The sequence below is a fragment of the Plecotus auritus genome (assembly GCF_963455305.1).
Source record: "Plecotus auritus genome assembly, chromosome: 2".
NCBI classification, from domain to species: Eukaryota; Metazoa; Chordata; class Mammalia; order Chiroptera; family Vespertilionidae; genus Plecotus; species Plecotus auritus.
The window spans coordinates 94,609,722-94,628,203 of NC_137771.1; the positions used below are offsets into that span (position 1 = coordinate 94,609,722).

Below are 18,482 nucleotides of genomic sequence, written 5' to 3' on the forward strand. Positions count from 1 at the left end.
GATATTCTATTCAGTTTTCTAGGTAGACCATATCATCTACACATGAAGCACCTTCATTTCATGTTTTCCAATGCTTATAATTTCTATTTCTCTTAGGTTTACTGCATAAACTAGAACTGCCCACACAATGATGAATAGACACAGTGATGGAAAATAATGCTGAAATGTTGCTAATTTTGATAGAACTGTTTATAATGTTTCACCACAAATTATGATTTTTGCTGTGAACATTTGACAAAATAATTTATAATGTTAAGGAAGTTCCCTTCTATTCCCAGTTTGCTAAAAGATTTGTCATGAGCCATTAATGTAATCAAATGCTTTTTTAATGTCAAAAAACATTAAATGGCATCAAATTACTCTTCTACATCTATTGAGTAGATCACATGCTTTATCTCCCTGTATCAGTTAGTATCTATATATATAAAAGCCTAAGCAACAGAACGACCAATCGACCGGTCCACTGGTCGCTATGACGCACACTGACCACCAGGGGGAAGGTGCTCCCACAGCCAACCTCCCGCAGCCAGCCGGCCCCGATCGACCCCACCAACCTCCCATGGCCCCTCACCGCGGCCAGCAGGCCCTGATCGGCCCCAAGCCCCAACTGGGGCAAGGGACAATCAGCCCCAATCGCCTACCAGGCTGTGGGACCCCACCCATGCACAAATTTGTGCACTGGGCCTCTAGTGGTATAATATAATACAGCTATAATAACAACACGGTAGGGCACAATACACCAAATGAATTAAATTTTTGCAAATATTTCATTTAATAATTATATATCTGTAACATTTAAAAGAATCTATGTTCACAAAGATGAAGCTTCTAAAATGTTTTTTACCTACTTTGCATATTAACATGTCTAACCTCATAAGATGAGCTTGACTAGTCTCTCTTTCTATTCTCTGAAACAGACTGTTACAAGTCTTTTGGATTTGTTCAAAACTCAAATGTAAAATCAGTTCATACTGATGGAAGAGAGGCTATTAATTCTAGATTTAATTGGTTTCAGTTTTCTATTGAATGCATTGTATGCTTTTATGCTTAATACTAGAGGCCCAGTGCACAAATTCATGCACGGGTGGGGTCCGGCCAGCTGCATTGATTGGGACCGATCGGGCCAGGCCGTTCAGAGGGAGGGGACGCGGGAGGTTGGCCGGCCAGCCCTGTCCCCGGTCGGGGTGATGAATTCCTTTAACTTTTTCTTGTCTGTGAAACTCTTTATCTGGCCTTCAATTCTAAATGAGCTTTGCTGGGTAGAGAAGGGCGTGGCAAGAAATATTCAAAGTGATGAAGAGCAAGGGCCTGCAGCCAGGTTGACCTTCCTTTTGAAAGGACGAGGCTGCTCCGTGAGCTGAGGGTTCGGTCTCTGTGAAACCTAGGTCAGTCTTTGCATCAGGTGAGTATCGCTGAAGCCTATTTGAGAGTCACCAAGGCTGGGAGCGTGATCTCAGAACAGTTAAAAACACATTCGTGAAAGGATGTTATGGGTTCTCTCTCGTCAATAAGCCCACGTGTATCTTTGCTACACCAACAGGGTTGCTTTAACACTGAATCCTCTATCCCCAAGCCCACCTGCCTCCAGAAGTTGGTGGGAGGTTAAAAGTGGCTGCGTAGATGAGACCAGTGCCAGGTGACCTGGCAGGTGTCAGCAGCTCCACCATCTGAGCCTAGGGGGGGAAGGAAGATGGGCTCTGACATAACCACCATGCACAGGATTTGACGTCATCAGCAGCGGTTTCAGAGCTTGTTGCTATTTTGTTTTATTTTTTATCTCCTTTTCCCTTTAAACTTCACCAGGTTGCCTGCATTCAAGAGAGGAGCAGCCTTGCAGCCTCCTCGCCGGAGAGCATGCCTTGAATCTGGGTTCACACACAGCGAGACAGAGTCCTGTTTAGAAACATGTGTGGGTCTTGCATTATTTGTGCTATTACCGATAAAGAGGGTTTTAGATTCTGGCACATGTTTCCTGCTTATCCATGAGGGCAGGAGGCCGAGTGCATCCACAGGCACAGCCACAGTTCTTACACTCACTCACAGGCCTCCATCCAAGGGCGGCAATGCAGGCGCTTCACACAGGGAGGGTCGGGCAGCAAATGCAGAACATGGCCATCTGTGGCCCAGCTTTTCCCAGAGCTTCTGGCTCAGTCCCTATCTTCCTGCTCTGGGTCTGTAGTGCCTTCCTCTTGAGGCGGATTCAGGCGTCTGCAGGACATGATGTTTATCACACGCTGTTTCTCCGTGTGGGTGGTCAGCACAGGGGTTCCTGAATCAGGCTTCCTTCGGAATTATGGTGGGGGGGGGGGGGTACAGCATCAAGGTGTGAACACAACCCATGTGGACTCCTCACTGAGCGCCTTCTGTATATCTTCTGTATACCTTCTGTATACCTGTCTCCCCTCAGAAGGGTTGCCTACAGCTCAGTCACATGCTCCCTGTATCTGCGACCAGCAGGTCGGGGGGCCCAATCGGGGATGGGGCCAGTCAGGGGTAGGGGCTTCAGGAGTTTGCGGGGGCGCCAATTGGGGCCTGGATCAGGCTGGTTGGCTGTCTCAGTGCGAGTCATAGCCACTGGTCTTTCCAGTCTTTCTGGTGATTCCGCTATAATGGTCACTGGGCTTTTATATATATAGATTTCCTTTCTCCTGGTTTTTGTTTTTTTTAATCTTTATAGTTATCCTAAGAAACCATGGATCATTTCATGGCTGTTTGATACCTTCTTACATTCCTAGGCCCAGTTCCTATTCATTATACTTTTTTTATTTTTTTAATTGACTAGCTAATCCCAATGTTTTCCTTCAATCCTTTTCTTTGGCCCTTTATTAGGAAATTTTCAAACAGATACAAAAATAGAAAGGATAATGATTCCTCATGTACCCAACAATTAATAATTCATGACCAACCTCATCCCCAAATGCCTATTCCATATTATTTTGAATATTATTTTGAAAACTCCAGACATCTGAATATAACATTCACAGGTAGTTCAATATGTATCTCTAAAATAAAGTGACTTTATAAAAATATAATACCATTATCAGACCTTTAAAAATGAAAATAAAAAAAGAACTACTTAGATTCAAATATTCAGTTAGTGTTCAATTTCCAATGGTCTCAATTTTTTTTTCTTTAAAGATGTCTTTTTTGGTGTGATCCACACAGAATGATTCTGTCCATACTTTGATTTATTTATTTTTTTACAATTTATTTGAAGCAATGGAATCATTTATCTTGTAGAGCAGTGCTTCTCAAACTATGATGAAGGGACAGTTTTAGATTTCCAGTCTGTCTTGAACTGATACAGGTCCTACTGCACATAGTAGTACTACTAAACAGACTGAGCACATGCAACTTATCAGGAGCCTTAAGAATACCTGAACCAGTTCATATGCTATTCAACAAAAGAAGCCCACTAAAAATGTGCTTAAGTATGTTGGCTTAAACATTTCTAAACACTAAACATTGATTACACATTTTTAAGTGCTTACTTTTGATTCTCTATTTATTTCATTGTGCTGATCACTTCTTGGTTAGCAGTGCTATAAAATTTCCCACAGGCTGGATTTTGCTTATTACATTTCCATGATGTAGTTTAATATGTTTCTTTGTCCTCTATATTTCCTATAAATTTCGTAGTTAGATCTAAATTTTGATCAGATTGAATTCTAAATTTCCTGGCAAGACTTTACAATTAGCATTCTATTTTTCTATCTGGAGATGTCAATCTGGCTGCCCCACTTTTTGTGAGTTAATGGTCATCAGTGAACACTTTATTACTAGTACTTAATGTCAAAGCCTCTGGTAAATTTGGCTGTCCAAAGTTTGTTCCCTGCCCTAACCAGTTTGGCTCAGTGGATAGAGCGTCAGCCGGCAGAATGAAGGGTCCCAGATTCAATTCCGGTTAAGGGCATGTACCTAGATTGCAGGCACATCCTCAGTAGGGGGTGTGCAGGAGGCAGCTGATTGATGTTTCTCTCTCATCGATGTTTCTAACTCTCTATCCCTCTCCCTTCCTCTCTGTAAAAAATCAATAAAATATATATTTTTTTTAAAAGTTTGTTCCCTGAGAAACTCTAAGGAAGCTCTCCTCTTCCCAGGCCCACTGCTTTCCTCTACTACCTCAGTTTCTGACACAATGCAGATCTTCTAGCTTTCAGTTGTGAGTTCCTACCCATTTGGGAAGACCTTATGGAGCCCTGGTCAGGTGGCTCAGTTGGTTGGAGCATCGTCGTGTATACAGAAAGGTCACAGGTTCAATTCCCAGTCAGGACACATACCCAGGCTGCATATTCGATCTCTGATCTGGATGTGTGCAAGAGGCAACTGATTGATGTTTATCTCTCATATCAATGTTTCTCTCTCTCTCTCCCAGCCTCTCTCTCTAATATACCTTTAGGAAGGGAGGGAGGGAGGGAAGGAGGGAGGGAAGAAGGGAAAGAGGGAGGGAGGGAGGGAGGGAGGGAGGGAGGGAAAGGAGGGAGGGAGGGAGGGAGGAGGGAAGGGAGGGAAAGAGGGAGGGAGGGAGGGAGGGAGGAGGGGAGGGAGGGAGGGAGGGAGGGAGGGAGGGAGGGAGGGAGGGAGGAAGGAAGGAAGGAAGGAAGGAAGGAAGGAAGGAAGGAAGGAAGGAAGGAAGGAAGGAAAAGAAAAGATCCTAGGGAGACCTTGTCACCCAGTTGTCTTATAGATTTTGCCTGTGGTTTGGGGTTGCTATACCAGAGGCTATATCTGTTTTGTAAGATTTGGGATTATTAAAAATTTTACAGCCCACCTCCCCTGTACTTTTTTAAAACAATGCTGCTTGCTTTTAGCACCTTAAATTGAACACTTAATTCATTACCTTCCAGAGTTTTTAAAAAATTTAGATAAATATATTTAAAACTAAATATACTGCAAATACATTTTTAACTATATCCTATCCATTTTGCTTTATTAATGTTAACTGTAATCATATTATTTAAATGGGATCTACCAAATTTCTATGTAATAAAGTTTTCTACCTAATAAGGTTAGGTCAGACTTAGAACCAACACTTTCATTACGGCCAGTAATTAAAAAACCACCACCCCTCTCTCCCCCACACCATTCTTGGATCTGAAGCACTACTTAGGTCATAAGCAGGTCCCACTCACAAAGCAGTTCCATAAAAAGCAACAGAATAGAGTAGAATGGGCAATGAACTGAGTTAAGTTTTAGCTCTGCAACCAATGGGTTGGGTAACCTTGGGTAAGTCATTGAATTTTCCAGAATTTCAGATTCCTCATAGTTGAAGTGGAAATAATCTATCTCACAAGGTTTTTATTAAGAAGATTAAATGAAACCATGAACATGGAAGTACTTTATTAAAGTATAACTTGGATACTAACATATATATGTGTATTTTTTTAAACTGTAAGACACAATACACAGTAGCATCAGGTTACCTTAGCCATGCCTACTACCGACTAAGTTGGACTGGACCCAAAACAAATGTGGCACAAGATAAGAATTAACTTTCTACTACTCTTCCTATTTTCTACCTTCTAAAGCAGCCTTGATTTTTCCTCCATTAAAATGCTAGGATATGTCCTGCAGCTTCCACTGCCACTTGAATGCCTGCAGGCTTACAAATCAGAGCACTCCCCTTTTTTATTTCTCTAACTAGAGGCCTGATGCAAGAAGATTCATGCAAGAATGGGCCTTCCTTCCCTGGCTGCCGGCACCGCCTTCGCTCTGGCCAGAGCTGCCTTTCTGCTTTCCCACGCTGCCCAGAGGCCCGGAGCTGCTGGGGCGGTGCGGAACACCTGCGTCCGGTCCCTGGCCACTTGCCGCCTGCATACGCAAATTAACCTGCCATCTTTGTTGGGTTAATTTGCATACTCACTCCTGATTGGCTGGTGAGCATCGTGAAGGTACGGTCAATTTGCATCTTTCTTTTATTAGTGTAGATGAGGTAGGCTGGGCTAAGTACCTGCCCATGGCTATGACTTAGACATCATATTACTGGCATCACATCTGCTCTAGCACATTAATTATAGGTGACGTTCTAGCACAGCCGTGGGCAAACTACGGCCCGCGGGCCGAATCCGGCCCGTTCGGCTGTTCTGTCCGGCCCGCGGAGCCGAAAGAGCGGAGGGTTCTCTTGCTCTCCCCTCCGCTCCTTTACTTTGAATTTATATTAGTTCACACAAACACTCCATCCATGCTTTTGTTCCGGCCCTCCGGTCCAGTTTAAGAACCCATTGTGGCTGTCGAGTCAAAAAGTTTGCCCACCCCTGTTCTAGCACTTGGTCATGTTTCCCAGATTTTGATCTGTCTTTGTTAATTTCCTTTTCATTTCATAATAAATCTATATCCTTATTAATAGTTATTATTCCTAACTTAGAAAGCAGCAATTCTAAGCAGTAAGAATGTTAATCTAAGGTGCTCTGAGACCAAGTTTGGATAGCCTTTTTGTATACTAGTAAAAGTAACCTGTTGTCATATTAGTAGAGATTCTCATGAAATTGCACATCCTGAAGCAAACAGCTGTGTCCTACAACATGATGCTTAATACAACAGAGCAATGGTCACTATTAGCCTACGGGTCTTATATTAATTCCTTTTCATATCCAACAACCCATTTAGCTTGTGTGGGCAAGAGGGAATTTTATGAAAATAATTATTCCTCTTGTTTCAATGAAAGTGTTTGAAAGAAGTGCTAAAGTAGTAATAAAAATATTTCCTGTGTCTCATTTAATTCCATTTATTTCTTAAAAAAAACAGAGATGGTTTAAAAATCCTATATAATAAAAGAGTAATAGGCAAATTAACCATCACTCCACCACGCCCACCAGCCACGCCCACACGCCAATCAGGCGAATATGCAAATAAACCCAACCAAGATGGCTACGGCCACAGAGAGCAGGAGAGAGGCTTGGGTTTCCCCGGCAATAGAGGAAGCCAAGCTTTCTGCCTGCCCTTGCCGGCCTAAGCCTCCACTCAAGGCTACAAAGTTTCAATGATAAAAGATATAGAAACCCAAACAGAAATGGCGGCAGCCATGGAGCTGGAAAGAGCAGGAGGCTAGGGTTGCCCCTAGTGATGGAGGAAGCCAAGCTTTCCGCACACCCTGGCCAGCCCAGGCCTCCGCTTAAGACTACAAAGTTTCAATTATAGAAGATACATAAATTCCCCAAAAAATGGCTGCCGATAGGAGCAAGCAGAAGGCTTGGCTCTGCTCCAGACTACAAAGTTTCAATTGTAGAAGATAAATAAACCCCAGATACCAGGGCTTCCCCTTGGGTCGCCAGGGGGTGTGGCCAGCCTGCAAACCACCACGGGCCCCTCACCCAGGCTGCCTCACGCCCCAAGGGAACCCCACCCTGATCCGGGACACCCTTCAGGGCAAACCAGCTGGCCCCCACCCATGCACCAGGCCTCTATCCTATCTAATAAGAGTAATATGCAGATTGACCATCACTCCAACACACAAGATGGCTGCCCCCATGTGGTCAAAGATCCTGCCCCCATGTGGATACAAGATGACCACCACAAGATGGCCAGCAGGGGAGTGCAGTTGGGAGGGACCAGGCCTGCAAGGGAGGGCAGTTGGGGGCGATCAGGCCTGCAGGGAAAGGCAGTTGGGAGAGACCCAGGCCTACAGGGGAGAGCAGTTGAGGGGGACCACGCCTGCAGGGGAGGGCAGTTAGGGGCGACCAGGCCTGCAGGGGAGGGCAGTTGGGGGGGACCCAGGCCTGGAGGGGAGAGCAGTTAGGGGGGACCAGGCCTGCAGGGGAGGGCAGTTGGGGGGGACCCAGGCCTGCAGGGGAGAGCAGTTAGGGGGGACCAGGCCTGCAGGGGAGGGCAGTGAGGGGTGACCAGGCCTGCAGGGGAGGGCAGTTAGGGGTGACCAGGCCTGCAGGGGAGGGCAGTTGGGGGGGACCCAGGCCTGCAGGGGAGAGCAGTTAGGGGGGACCAGGCCTGCAGGAGAGGGCAGTTAGGGGTGACTAGGCTGCAGGGGAGGGCAGTTAGGGGAAAACAGGCTGGCAGGGGAGCAGTTAGGCATCAATCAGGCTGGCAGGGGAGTGGCTAGTTGGTGATCAGGCTGGCAGGCAGAAGCGGTTAGGGGCAATCAGGAAGGCAGGCAGGCGAGCAGTTGGGAGCCAGCAGTCCTGGATTGTGAGAGGATGTCCGACTGCCCGTTTAAGCCCGATCCCACCGGGCTTCTAATATATGAATTTCGTGCACCGGGCCTCTAGTATATGAATAAAAGACAAGTAGTATTGCAGATTTCTAGGAAATAGACTCAAGCTTTTAGGGATTTTCATAATTTGCACACAAAAAAAGGAGAAAAAAGAAAGGAAGACATATACAATAAACACAATACATTAAGATATGAGCTAATAGCTGAAATAAGGTGGTTCTTTTGAGAATGATCAGAATATCAGATTTTCTGCTGGTTTGGCTGAGTGGTTTGGCTGAGTGGATAGAGCACTGGCCTACCAACTGAAGAGTCCCGGGTTTGATTCCAGTCAAGGGCATATGCCCAGATTGCGGGCTCAATCCCCAATAGGGGGCATGCAGGAGGCAGCTGATCAATGATTCTCATCATTGATGTTTCTATCTCTCTTTTCCCCTCTCCCTTCCTGTCTGAAATCAATAAAAACATATTAAAAGAAAAAAAAAAGAATATCAGATTTTCTCATCAAAACAGCTCAATGCATCCAAACATATACTTCAAGAGTAGCAACAATTAAGACATCTCACAAAGAAAACAATGTAAAACGTCCACAATTGTAAAGCGGGGAGGTTAAGGAAAGAGCATGGGAACAAGAACAGTTTACAATCTAAACCAATAAATAGCCAGTCCCCTCTAAGGTAGGATAAGAAATGCATTAATCCCTAACAGTGTGAACACACAGTTAACTTCTACTAACTGAGAAGTAGCATAAACTTACCACAGGTTTCAGTGCTGCATGTTTACCCACCTTGAATTGAGGGTAAATTTAAGCCACTGACTACTCATTCTTTAGAAAACTCAGAGAAAAGCAGATCAGTATTGAAAGGAAAAGGACAGACAAGAGAAAACAAAAGCCTACCAATATCTGTAATTACACAACAAATCAGTCAAAAAAATATCGCTATACAAAGGATGTCATCAAGGTTGGGTGATTCACAATTGCAAAGAACCGTTCTGGTTTCATTGAGATAAACTGCAGTGACCTCAACAAGACTATCCATGCCTTCAACCATGAAAACTCCCAAGACTCACCTGGTGCTTGGAGAAGAGCCGGACGGCCTCCAACTGGTGGAAAACGGGGTAGTGCTGGGAGTCGATCTGGTCACGCCTGTAAACATCACCCACCACCAGGAAGGCATCCAGCCCAGCATGCAGCAGGTCCCACTGGTGTGCAGAGGTGTGCGCTCGGAGCATGTGAGTCCGATTCAGGTAATAGTTGTCTCCCTTCTTCCTGCTAGGGTGATCAGCTGGGATGAGCAGGCTATCAAAGTTCTGCCAGGTCGTGACCACCGGAGAAAAGTTGTCATAGACTGAGAACAGTGGAGTCCCAAAGCGGCCCACATATTGCTTGTAGAAGTGCTCCTTCACTCTCTCCTTGATCAGCCAAAGAGGGTGATGCTGCTGGTTGTGCAGATTTCTGCCAACTCTGGAGAGGACTTTCTGGGAGAGATTGCTGTAGTCATCTTGAGGGTAGGACTGACCCAACAGTTCCACCACACTACCTGGAGCTCCTCGGGCAGCAGACTCTGAAGTAGCAGGCCTGGAGCCCAAGGCTGGATGCCGGTGACCTCTGGAGACACTACTTGCCGTCCTCACCAGGTAGACACGCACGTGGGCAACTCTTCTGAGAGCTGAACAGACCATTGTGGAAACTTCTTTCATGGATTCTGGAAAGCGCACAGATATAAAGCACAAGTTAAGATTCACTCTGAGGAAAGTAAACGTGTCTTTCATGTCTCCCATAAGCTCCGCCACTGTCTAACCGACATCTTGGTTTCCTGCACCACCTCCTCCATGCAGACTGAAGATCCAGTTAAGAAAATCTCCCAACAGAGGCTTATTATTGACTGCTCTAAATCACAAGAATCTTGAACATCACTTGTAGATCCCTAATCTCTAAATGTCCATCTCTTGCCATTTAGATCCTTGGGATGAAGAAAATTTCTATTATCACGTCATGTCATGTTCTGAACCACTTGGGCTGAATTCAGACTTTAAATGTGACAAATTTCTTTTATTTTGACTATAATCTAGAACCAATAAACTTCAGAGGGATCATCTAAAAGACAGAACTTAGTTGAACCCTAGAAGGGTCTCACACTAAAGCACATGATTATATATACACCACTGAAGTATAGCAGAGAGATAACAGCCATCCTGCATATTTCTGCCTTTCTCCCTCATAACTACAAAGTTCTACTTACCTGTGACAGAGCATGACTTCTAGATTTTTTCAATATATTACAAAATGATATTAAAAACATTTTTGACATTTCAAATAAAATACACCAGTGTAGGTGGTGGTTATTTTTACTTAATTTTTTTAAAATAAAAATGAAAGACAATGAAAATCACACCAAATGATAGACTATACCGATGTACAGCTGAAATTATTTTTATAAACGCAAATCGTTCTTATTGTCACATCTGGTCATGTCATTTAAATAATACCATTGCAGATCCCATCAATTACATTTTTGTTTTGTAAATGAGCAAGTTTCAAATATGCACCCATAATAAGCCAGAAGCAGGAATAAACTTACTTGAGAAGGGATTCAGAAGACAGGGTATTGACCAGATCTTTTTTCTAAAAAAATGCCTAGGTTAGTAAGAGCACCGAATTTCGTAGGTGAAAGTCACCCAGCAGTCATCTAATGTAGGCCATTCATGTCACAGAGGAAGTGACAAGACCCAGCTACAGCTGACCAAACCCCAAGGTACTCAGAGAGAAAAGACAACATGAAAGGATTCTGAACCACTTAACAGAGCTTTCTATCCCCAGTGGTACAGAAGCAAGTTTTAAATTGACTCAGGAATCTCAGTTATAAAAATCTTTAGATGTGCTATCCCTATGTGCATAAAAAATTTACCATAGACTTAAATCACCCGAATCCATCTTCTACATTTTGGAATTTTTACCTATTGGGCTACTTTAAAGCATGTAACTATGTGGTTATTTTATATCAAGGGCCTTACAATCATACCAAGAAACTACATAACTTCTGGATATTAAGCTGCATTAGGAGAGATTTATGGTGCTCGAAGTGACCATAAAAAGCATATCTAGTATGGACCCAGGCAGCAGAGTTCACCCAATTCAAAAATGTAACTGAGAATATCTAGCTCCAAGTAATATTAGAAGCTGTTCATAGCATCTTTGTCTGACACTGCTGTCACGTGAGGAGGTTTCAAAGAAATCCAGGAACTCTCTCTGGATTTATTCATTTATGTAACTACTTTATCAGGATTGTTTCAAAAAGTGTTTTTGGCTCAGCTTCAATGGAAATGTCTTCCTATCTCTAGTGCTCAGTGGCTTGTCAATGCAGAAGATAGGAATTTAAAATATGCATGTGCCATGCCTTATACATCTTAGCACAGTCAGACTGTTAAGTTGTTAGCTACCCAGTTCAGCACCCTTGGCGAGCACAAGAAAGTATTTCTTCCAAAAGCAAATGCTGTTACACAAAGTTCATTAATCTTCTGGAAAAGGTGCTTTTGATGTACTTATTCATACATTACTGACTTCCCCTTCCTTCTCAGTTCCTACCTCCTCACACATCCAAACCTACTTCTAGGTTCTGCTCCTATAGATGGGTCCCAATCCTAAGTTCTTTCTTTCTACCTCTCCACTGTTGAAGAAAGTTTCATTTTCTTGTCCTCGTTTTCAGACATTTTATCTACCCACTCAGCCTTTGCATATATTCCTCCACTGTCATTTCTCCCCACCCAAAACAATTGTTTTTTTTTAATATTATCACTAGAGGCCTGGTGCACGAATTCGTGCATCAGTGGGGTCCCTCAGCCTGGCCTGTGGAATTGGGCCGAAACTGGCTCTCCGACATCCCCCGAGGGATCCCAGATTGCTAGAGGGCACAGGCCAGGCCGAGGGACCTCACTGATGCACGATTGGGGTGGGGAGAGATGTGGGAGGTTGGCCAGCCGGGGAGGGACTGTGGGAGTGCTCTAGGGTGTGCTCTAGGGTGTGTCCAGCCCCTAGCTCAGTCCCAATCAGCCGGACCCCAGCAGCAAGCTAATTTACAGGTTGAAGTGTCTGCCCCCTGGTGGTCAGTGCACGTCATAGAGAGTGGTTGAGTGGCCTTAGCATATCATTAGCATATTATGCTTTGATTGGTTGAATGGCCGACTGGACAACTGAACATTTGGCATATTAGGCTTTTATTATATAGGATCTTTTACAGAGAGAGAATAATGACTGATAGCTTTCCCACTTCCATCTGAAAAGTAAATTCTTTTCTTTTTGCCTTTGTCAAGTTTCTGTATAAGAACTAGTTTATCTGGAAAATACAGGAGACCCAAAAAGACAATACCAGCACCAACAGCTATCTTCTACTGGTACAATAGTCTTCCATGCCATTCTTTCAACAGCTCTGTTAAGTAAGTATTATTCTTACCATTTGACAAAAAAATCAAATAGATCTTGTAACTTGAAAAAACTCATACACCTACCAATGGACAAAGTTCAAAACTCTGGGCAATTCAAGTACTTCTCAATGAAAACAGGTCCACAGACCCAAGGCTGTTAAATTCAAATTACACCTTTTAAATGATCTATCCTAACTTTCCTTATCTGAGCAATGTATTTTATACATCAATGTACTTTAAATACATAAATGAATAATCAAATAAAACACATTAGCTTAGATGATAGAAATTAAATATCATTTAACTCAGGGCCCGAAGGCCAAACCTGCCCATGTCCTGTTTTTGTAAATAAAATTTTGTTGGAACCTATCCATGCCCATTTGTTTACATATTGTCTGTGAGGGCTTTTCCACTACGGAGTCAGAGCTGAATAGTTGCCACAAACTGTATGGCCCACAGGCCTAAAATACTTATGATCTTGTCTTTTACAGAAAAGGTTTGCTGAGCCCTGTTTTACCTTTATACTTACCATTTTTGTGTGTGTGTGTCTAATGAGAGTGCCTGAAATCTACTTAGTAAATATCCTGCATTAATGCAGTATTATCAAGTGTAATCCTCTAAAAAGTTCTTCCACACTATTAAGCATATCTTCCAAGTCACAAACATATGTAGTAGATTATAGAGCCACTAAAAGTTACAATAGTACAAATGTGAATACTAAATGTGCTAACACTGGTAGAGAAGAGACAGTGAGACAAATAGTGAGAAGAATTGATACAACAGATGGGCAAAAATTACACTTAGCAGAAATGTCCATGTAGATGTGATTCAAAGCCAGCCAGTTAGGCACTGTGTATTACCCTTGAACACATTAATTGACCTTTCTGGCCCTTAAGTTTCTCCTGTATAAAATACAGATAGTAGTACCTACCTCATAGTACAAGGATTAAACTTGATCCTGTTCTTAATGCATTTAACTTATTGCCCAATTGAGGGACTAAATTTTAATTGTTCTTAATTTTACTTAATTTTAATTTAAATTGCTACATGTGTCTAGGCACTACCATATTAGACAGGGAAGATCTAGACCTTCATATAAGAAAAATGGGAATACTATACCCAAAACAATCAAAACTAATTCCTGATATTATATCTACCATAATGACTAGAACTAGTAAAATAAATAAGTAAATGTTTGTTGTGAGAATACATTTTCTAAATGTTTAAAAAGTCTTTCCTTTAGCTCTCCCTCCGTCTTGTTTGTAAAGGAGAAACAAAGCAGTGAATAGACTCTACTAGTCTGGTAATTTCTCTTAAGTGCAATTAGCTTACTTGAAAGGGCCATGGTAAGCAAACATGACCCACATACAGACACAACCATAGAAAAGATCAGGCACACTCCATTAACCTCCAGATACAGTACTTAAAGACAGTTTCTACCAAAAAATTTAAACTTGACTCAGTCAACAAACAGTTTACACATTTTACTTGTAATGATGAGGAAATAGCCAACTTCCATTAACTTCTATCTGTACTAATAATAGAGGAATATGAAAATTGTCCGGGATGCCATCACAGTAACAATAATGACCGAACAGCAGGCTACATGGGGCGACCAAGCCAGCAGGGGGGTTAGTGAGGGATGAACAAACGACTGAACACCAGGCTGCATGGGGCAACCAGGCCAGCATGGGGGTTATTGAGGGATGAACAAACGACTGAACAGCAGGCTGTGTGGGGTGACAAGCCAGTGTGTGTGGGGGGGGGGGCAGTTGGGAGTGACCAGGCCAGTGGGGAAGGGGGGTAGTAAGGGGCGACCAGGCCAGCAGGGGACGGGGGCAGTAAGGGGCAACCAGGCCGGCAGGGAGGAGGCAGTTGGGGGAGACCAGGCCAGCAGGGGGGCAGTTAGGGGCGATCAGGCCAGCAGGCAGAGGTGGTTAGGGGTGATCAAGCTGGAACTGGGGGCAGTTAGGGGTGATCAGGCAGGTAGGCAGGCAGATGAGCAGTTAGGAGCCAGCAGTCCTGGATTGTGAGAGAGATGTCCGACTGCCCGTCTAAGCCCCAATCCCCGGGATTGGGGCCTAAACTGGCAATCGGACATCCCCTGAGGGGGTCCCGGATTGGAGAGGGTGCAGGCTGGGCTGAGGGGACACCCCTCCCCATGCGTGAATTTCATGCACTGGGGCCTCTAGTATATATATATAAAACCCTAATATGCAAATAGACCAAACAGCAAGACAACTGAACTGGTCGCTATGACATACACTGACCACCAGGGGCACATGAAGAACATGATGGGTGTTAGCAGCAGGCAGCAGAGCGTGGAACATGGTGGGCGTCAGCTGTAGCAGGATGGTGGAGCAAGTGAGCGGGGGTGGCAGACCAAGGCGGGGCACTGGTTGCTGTCATCACAACGAGCCTCTGGTGGTTAATGAAAATTCTTTGCTCCCGCGTGCTGCTGTCCTGCCCAGTGCTCATACCTGCCGCAGGCACCGGCCCCACTTTCACCCACTGCCAGCACTCAGCACTGGCCCCGATTGCCCTCAGGGCTTTTCTACCTTCCCCTGCTCCTGAGGAGCGATCAGGGCCAGCAGCCGCCTCTCGCACCCACTGCTGGCGCCAGCCCCGCTCACATCCGCTGCTGGCACCAGCTCCAATTGCTCCGTGCCATCAGCATGTGGGAGTGGCGGCAGTGGGAGCGGGGCTTCCAGCAGACAGAGGACCAGGGCTCATGGCAGGAGGGGCCGGGTGGGGTTGCCAGACCCTCCTCTGTGCCCAATGCAGCCTCGCAGCCCACAGTTCCTTTCAAGGTGCACGAATTCGTGCACTGAACCCCTAGTTTATTCATAAAAGGGCAAGGTAAGAGATAGTTCCTTATATTACTGATGGGAGTGTTACTGGTGCAACCTTTCTAGAAAGCAATTCAGCACTATCAAATGACGTAAAACTGTTCATACCTTTTGACAGGGTAATTACCCTTCTAGGAATTTATCACAAGGAAATTATGTAAAAGAAGAAAGACGTTAGCTGAAACCGGTTTGGCTCAGTGGATAGAGCGTCGGCCTGCGGACTGAGGGGTCCCAGGTTCGATTCCGGTCAAGGGCACGTACCTTGGTTGCGGGCACATCCCCAGTAGGAGGTGTGCAGGAGGCAGCTGATCGATGTTTCTCTCTCATCGATGTTTCTAACTCTCTATCCCTCTCCCTTCCTCTCTGTAAAATACCAACAAAATATATTTTTTAAAAAAAGAAGTTAAACACAGGAAGTTTCATTACAGTATGACTTATAATAGAAAAAAATCACAAATAACATAAACATTCCTAACAAAGGAATGATTAAGTAAATTATAGAACCATAAAAAAGTATGCACTCATCAAGTATGATTGCAAAGAGTTTTAATGCTATAGCTGTACACTTAGAAAGTGATAAATAGTATATAAAATTAGTATGTATGATATGATTTTAACCATGTAAGTATATATCTGCCTATAAATACATGCATACTATATTTAGAAACCCTGGGAAGAACTATGTAAGATTTAATAGCTATTATCCCTGGTCCTTATTTTCTATTTTATACCTTTAACATATCTAAAGATAGGTATCTATTACATTTTAAATTAAACTTTTATTTTAAAATAATTGAGTTATTGTTATAAGAAAAAGTTACTTAAAAAATTATGTGCCCAGTTGAGCTGTAGTCAATTTTATGGCCTGCATTAAACACACTTATAATTACATCAAGAATAAATGCCAATATAAATATACATTGCTGTAGATAGCTTAATTAATTGTATTCAGTGACAAGCTAAATAATTATCCTATACTAGAGGCCCAGTGCATGAAATTCATGCACTCGGGGCGGGAGGGGGGGGGTGTCCCCCAGCCTGGCCTGCGCCCTCTCACAGTGCAGGAGCCCTGCAATCGATCACCCCAAAGAGGTAAGCCCCACCCACCCATCCGGGGATCCTCAATGGATTGCCCCAAAGAGGTAGACCAGAGCCGGCGGTCCTGTGGCAGGACGCCCAGGCCTGGCCACGCAGAGCAGCTGCCAAGCCCCACCTCCGTGCTGCACATGCAGCGTCAGGTCCCTGGACACCCGCACGCGCCCGCTGCACGCGCAGCCTCCTGATGATGGATTGTGGGATTGTGATGGCTTGAGGGCATCAAGGCGTGAGGGCATGACAACCACCAATGCTATTATTAGTATAGATAATAAAACCCTAATATGCAAATTGACCAAATGGCAGAACGACCAGTCGCTATGATGAGCACTGACCACCAGGGGGCAGATACTCAATGCACCGACCAGGGGCAGTTCCTGTGTTGAGCATCTGCCCTCCAAGAGGGAGGTGACTGGCAGCAGCGATCGGGGGGCGGGTGCCAGCGGGGTACCCTGATCGCCCCCCCCAACGCCAGTCGCCCCACAGATGGCCCTAATCACCAGCCAGGCCTAGGGACCCTACCCTATATATTGGGAACAGTCTCTTAGATTTAAAAATTAAAACCTGGCAAGGCTACTCTAACACTGAAAAAACAGGATGATGCAGCAATGGCATGCATGGACTCTGGCTTGCACATTTTGTGGTCAGCCCTAATTCTGACACTTACAACTGTGTGACAAAGCCAATTGCTTGACTTCTCTCTGCTTCAGTTTTTCCACCCATAAGATGGGGAAAATGGTACTATTGCCTCAGAAGGATCATGTTATGTACTACTTTTTATAATCACGGCAAAAAAATGTAGCTGCCCATGTAACAGCAATATACCTTTCACCTGTATGGAAAGTATGGTCACTGGTGCATGTAGCGTCCCAGATTGTGAGAGGGATATCTGACTGCCAGTTTAGGCCCGACATCCCCCAAGGGGTCCCAGATTGCAAGAGGACACAGGCTGGGCCGAGGGACCCCCTGCCCCAGCATGCATGAATTTCATGTACCTGGCCTCTAGTTTTATATAACAATGCAGGTGGAATACTTGGCATATAAAAAAATATCTTTGCCTTTCCAATTTTATTGCCCTAGCTATAAATCAACTATCCTAAGTATAATGCCAGTCACTCAATGGTATTTTCCCAAAATAGTCACATTTTCTAGGAAACTGATAATTATCAGAACCTATACAAATAAATGCTTTTCAATTATACCCATTAATGAAGTTTTTAATACATGTAAAAGTTAAAATTTTACACTGTACTTTAATTAAATTTTTTCCTTATTTCTAAGGAAATAAAACTTAGTTCAAATTAAGTTGAACAAAGCTAAAACCTATGCTACATATGCAACTCATTGTAGGCGGATGCCACAGGATCTCAGAAAAGTAAGGTGATATTGCTATACATCATGGTAATCATCAGCTTTACTCTGGACACCTAATGATGGGCCTGAAATGTTTTTCTCAAATCTTGGCAGCACTAATACCTGGCTTGCTCCTGCCTACTATCTCTTTAACATGGGTTTTTATCTAAGTAGGTTCTCCTCAATTGAGCCACCGCTTGCTTATTGTTATTACTATACGCTCAATGTTCAAGGTCAGGAGTTAACTGTTGACACATTTTTCACTACCATGCTTTTATGGGAATTTTTCACCAGCTCTGATGTGTGTTTTCTAACACCACCAAGCAATTATCAGCAGACACCAGATAGGTGACCTACAATTTAATTCAATTCTGTGCTATCTACCTAAGGATAGCTTTGGAATCCACAAGTTAAGGGCTCAGCCCATTAGACTGTCCTCTCTTCCCCCTTCAGATGCCAATCACAAGTCCAGGTGATGACTGCCTATAAATCAGAGGTCCCCCCTCCTTGGCTCAATTAATTTGCTAAAGTGGCCCACACAACTCAGGAAAACATTTTACTTACTATATTACTAGTTTATTACAAAAAGATACAACTCAAGA

General features: G+C 43.9%; 1 protein-coding gene across 7 annotated transcripts in view; it reads right to left on the reverse strand.

Moving 5' to 3' along the window:
• The window catches only part of FARS2 (phenylalanyl-tRNA synthetase 2, mitochondrial), a 625,994-nt gene that overhangs the window by 461,364 nt on the left and 146,148 nt on the right, over positions 1–18,482 (reverse strand). For 6 of the 7 annotated variants that reach the window (XM_080657452.1, XM_080657447.1, XM_080657449.1 and 3 more), the window contains exon 2: positions 9,233–9,867. The exons of the other annotated variant lie outside the window; for it this stretch is intronic. In XM_080657452.1, coding sequence (XP_080513578.1) covers positions 9,233–9,862 — 630 coding nt within the window. In that variant the 5' untranslated portion in view covers positions 9,863–9,867. The remainder of the gene's footprint in view (positions 1–9,232; positions 9,868–18,482) is intronic. 7 annotated transcript variants of the gene reach the window in all.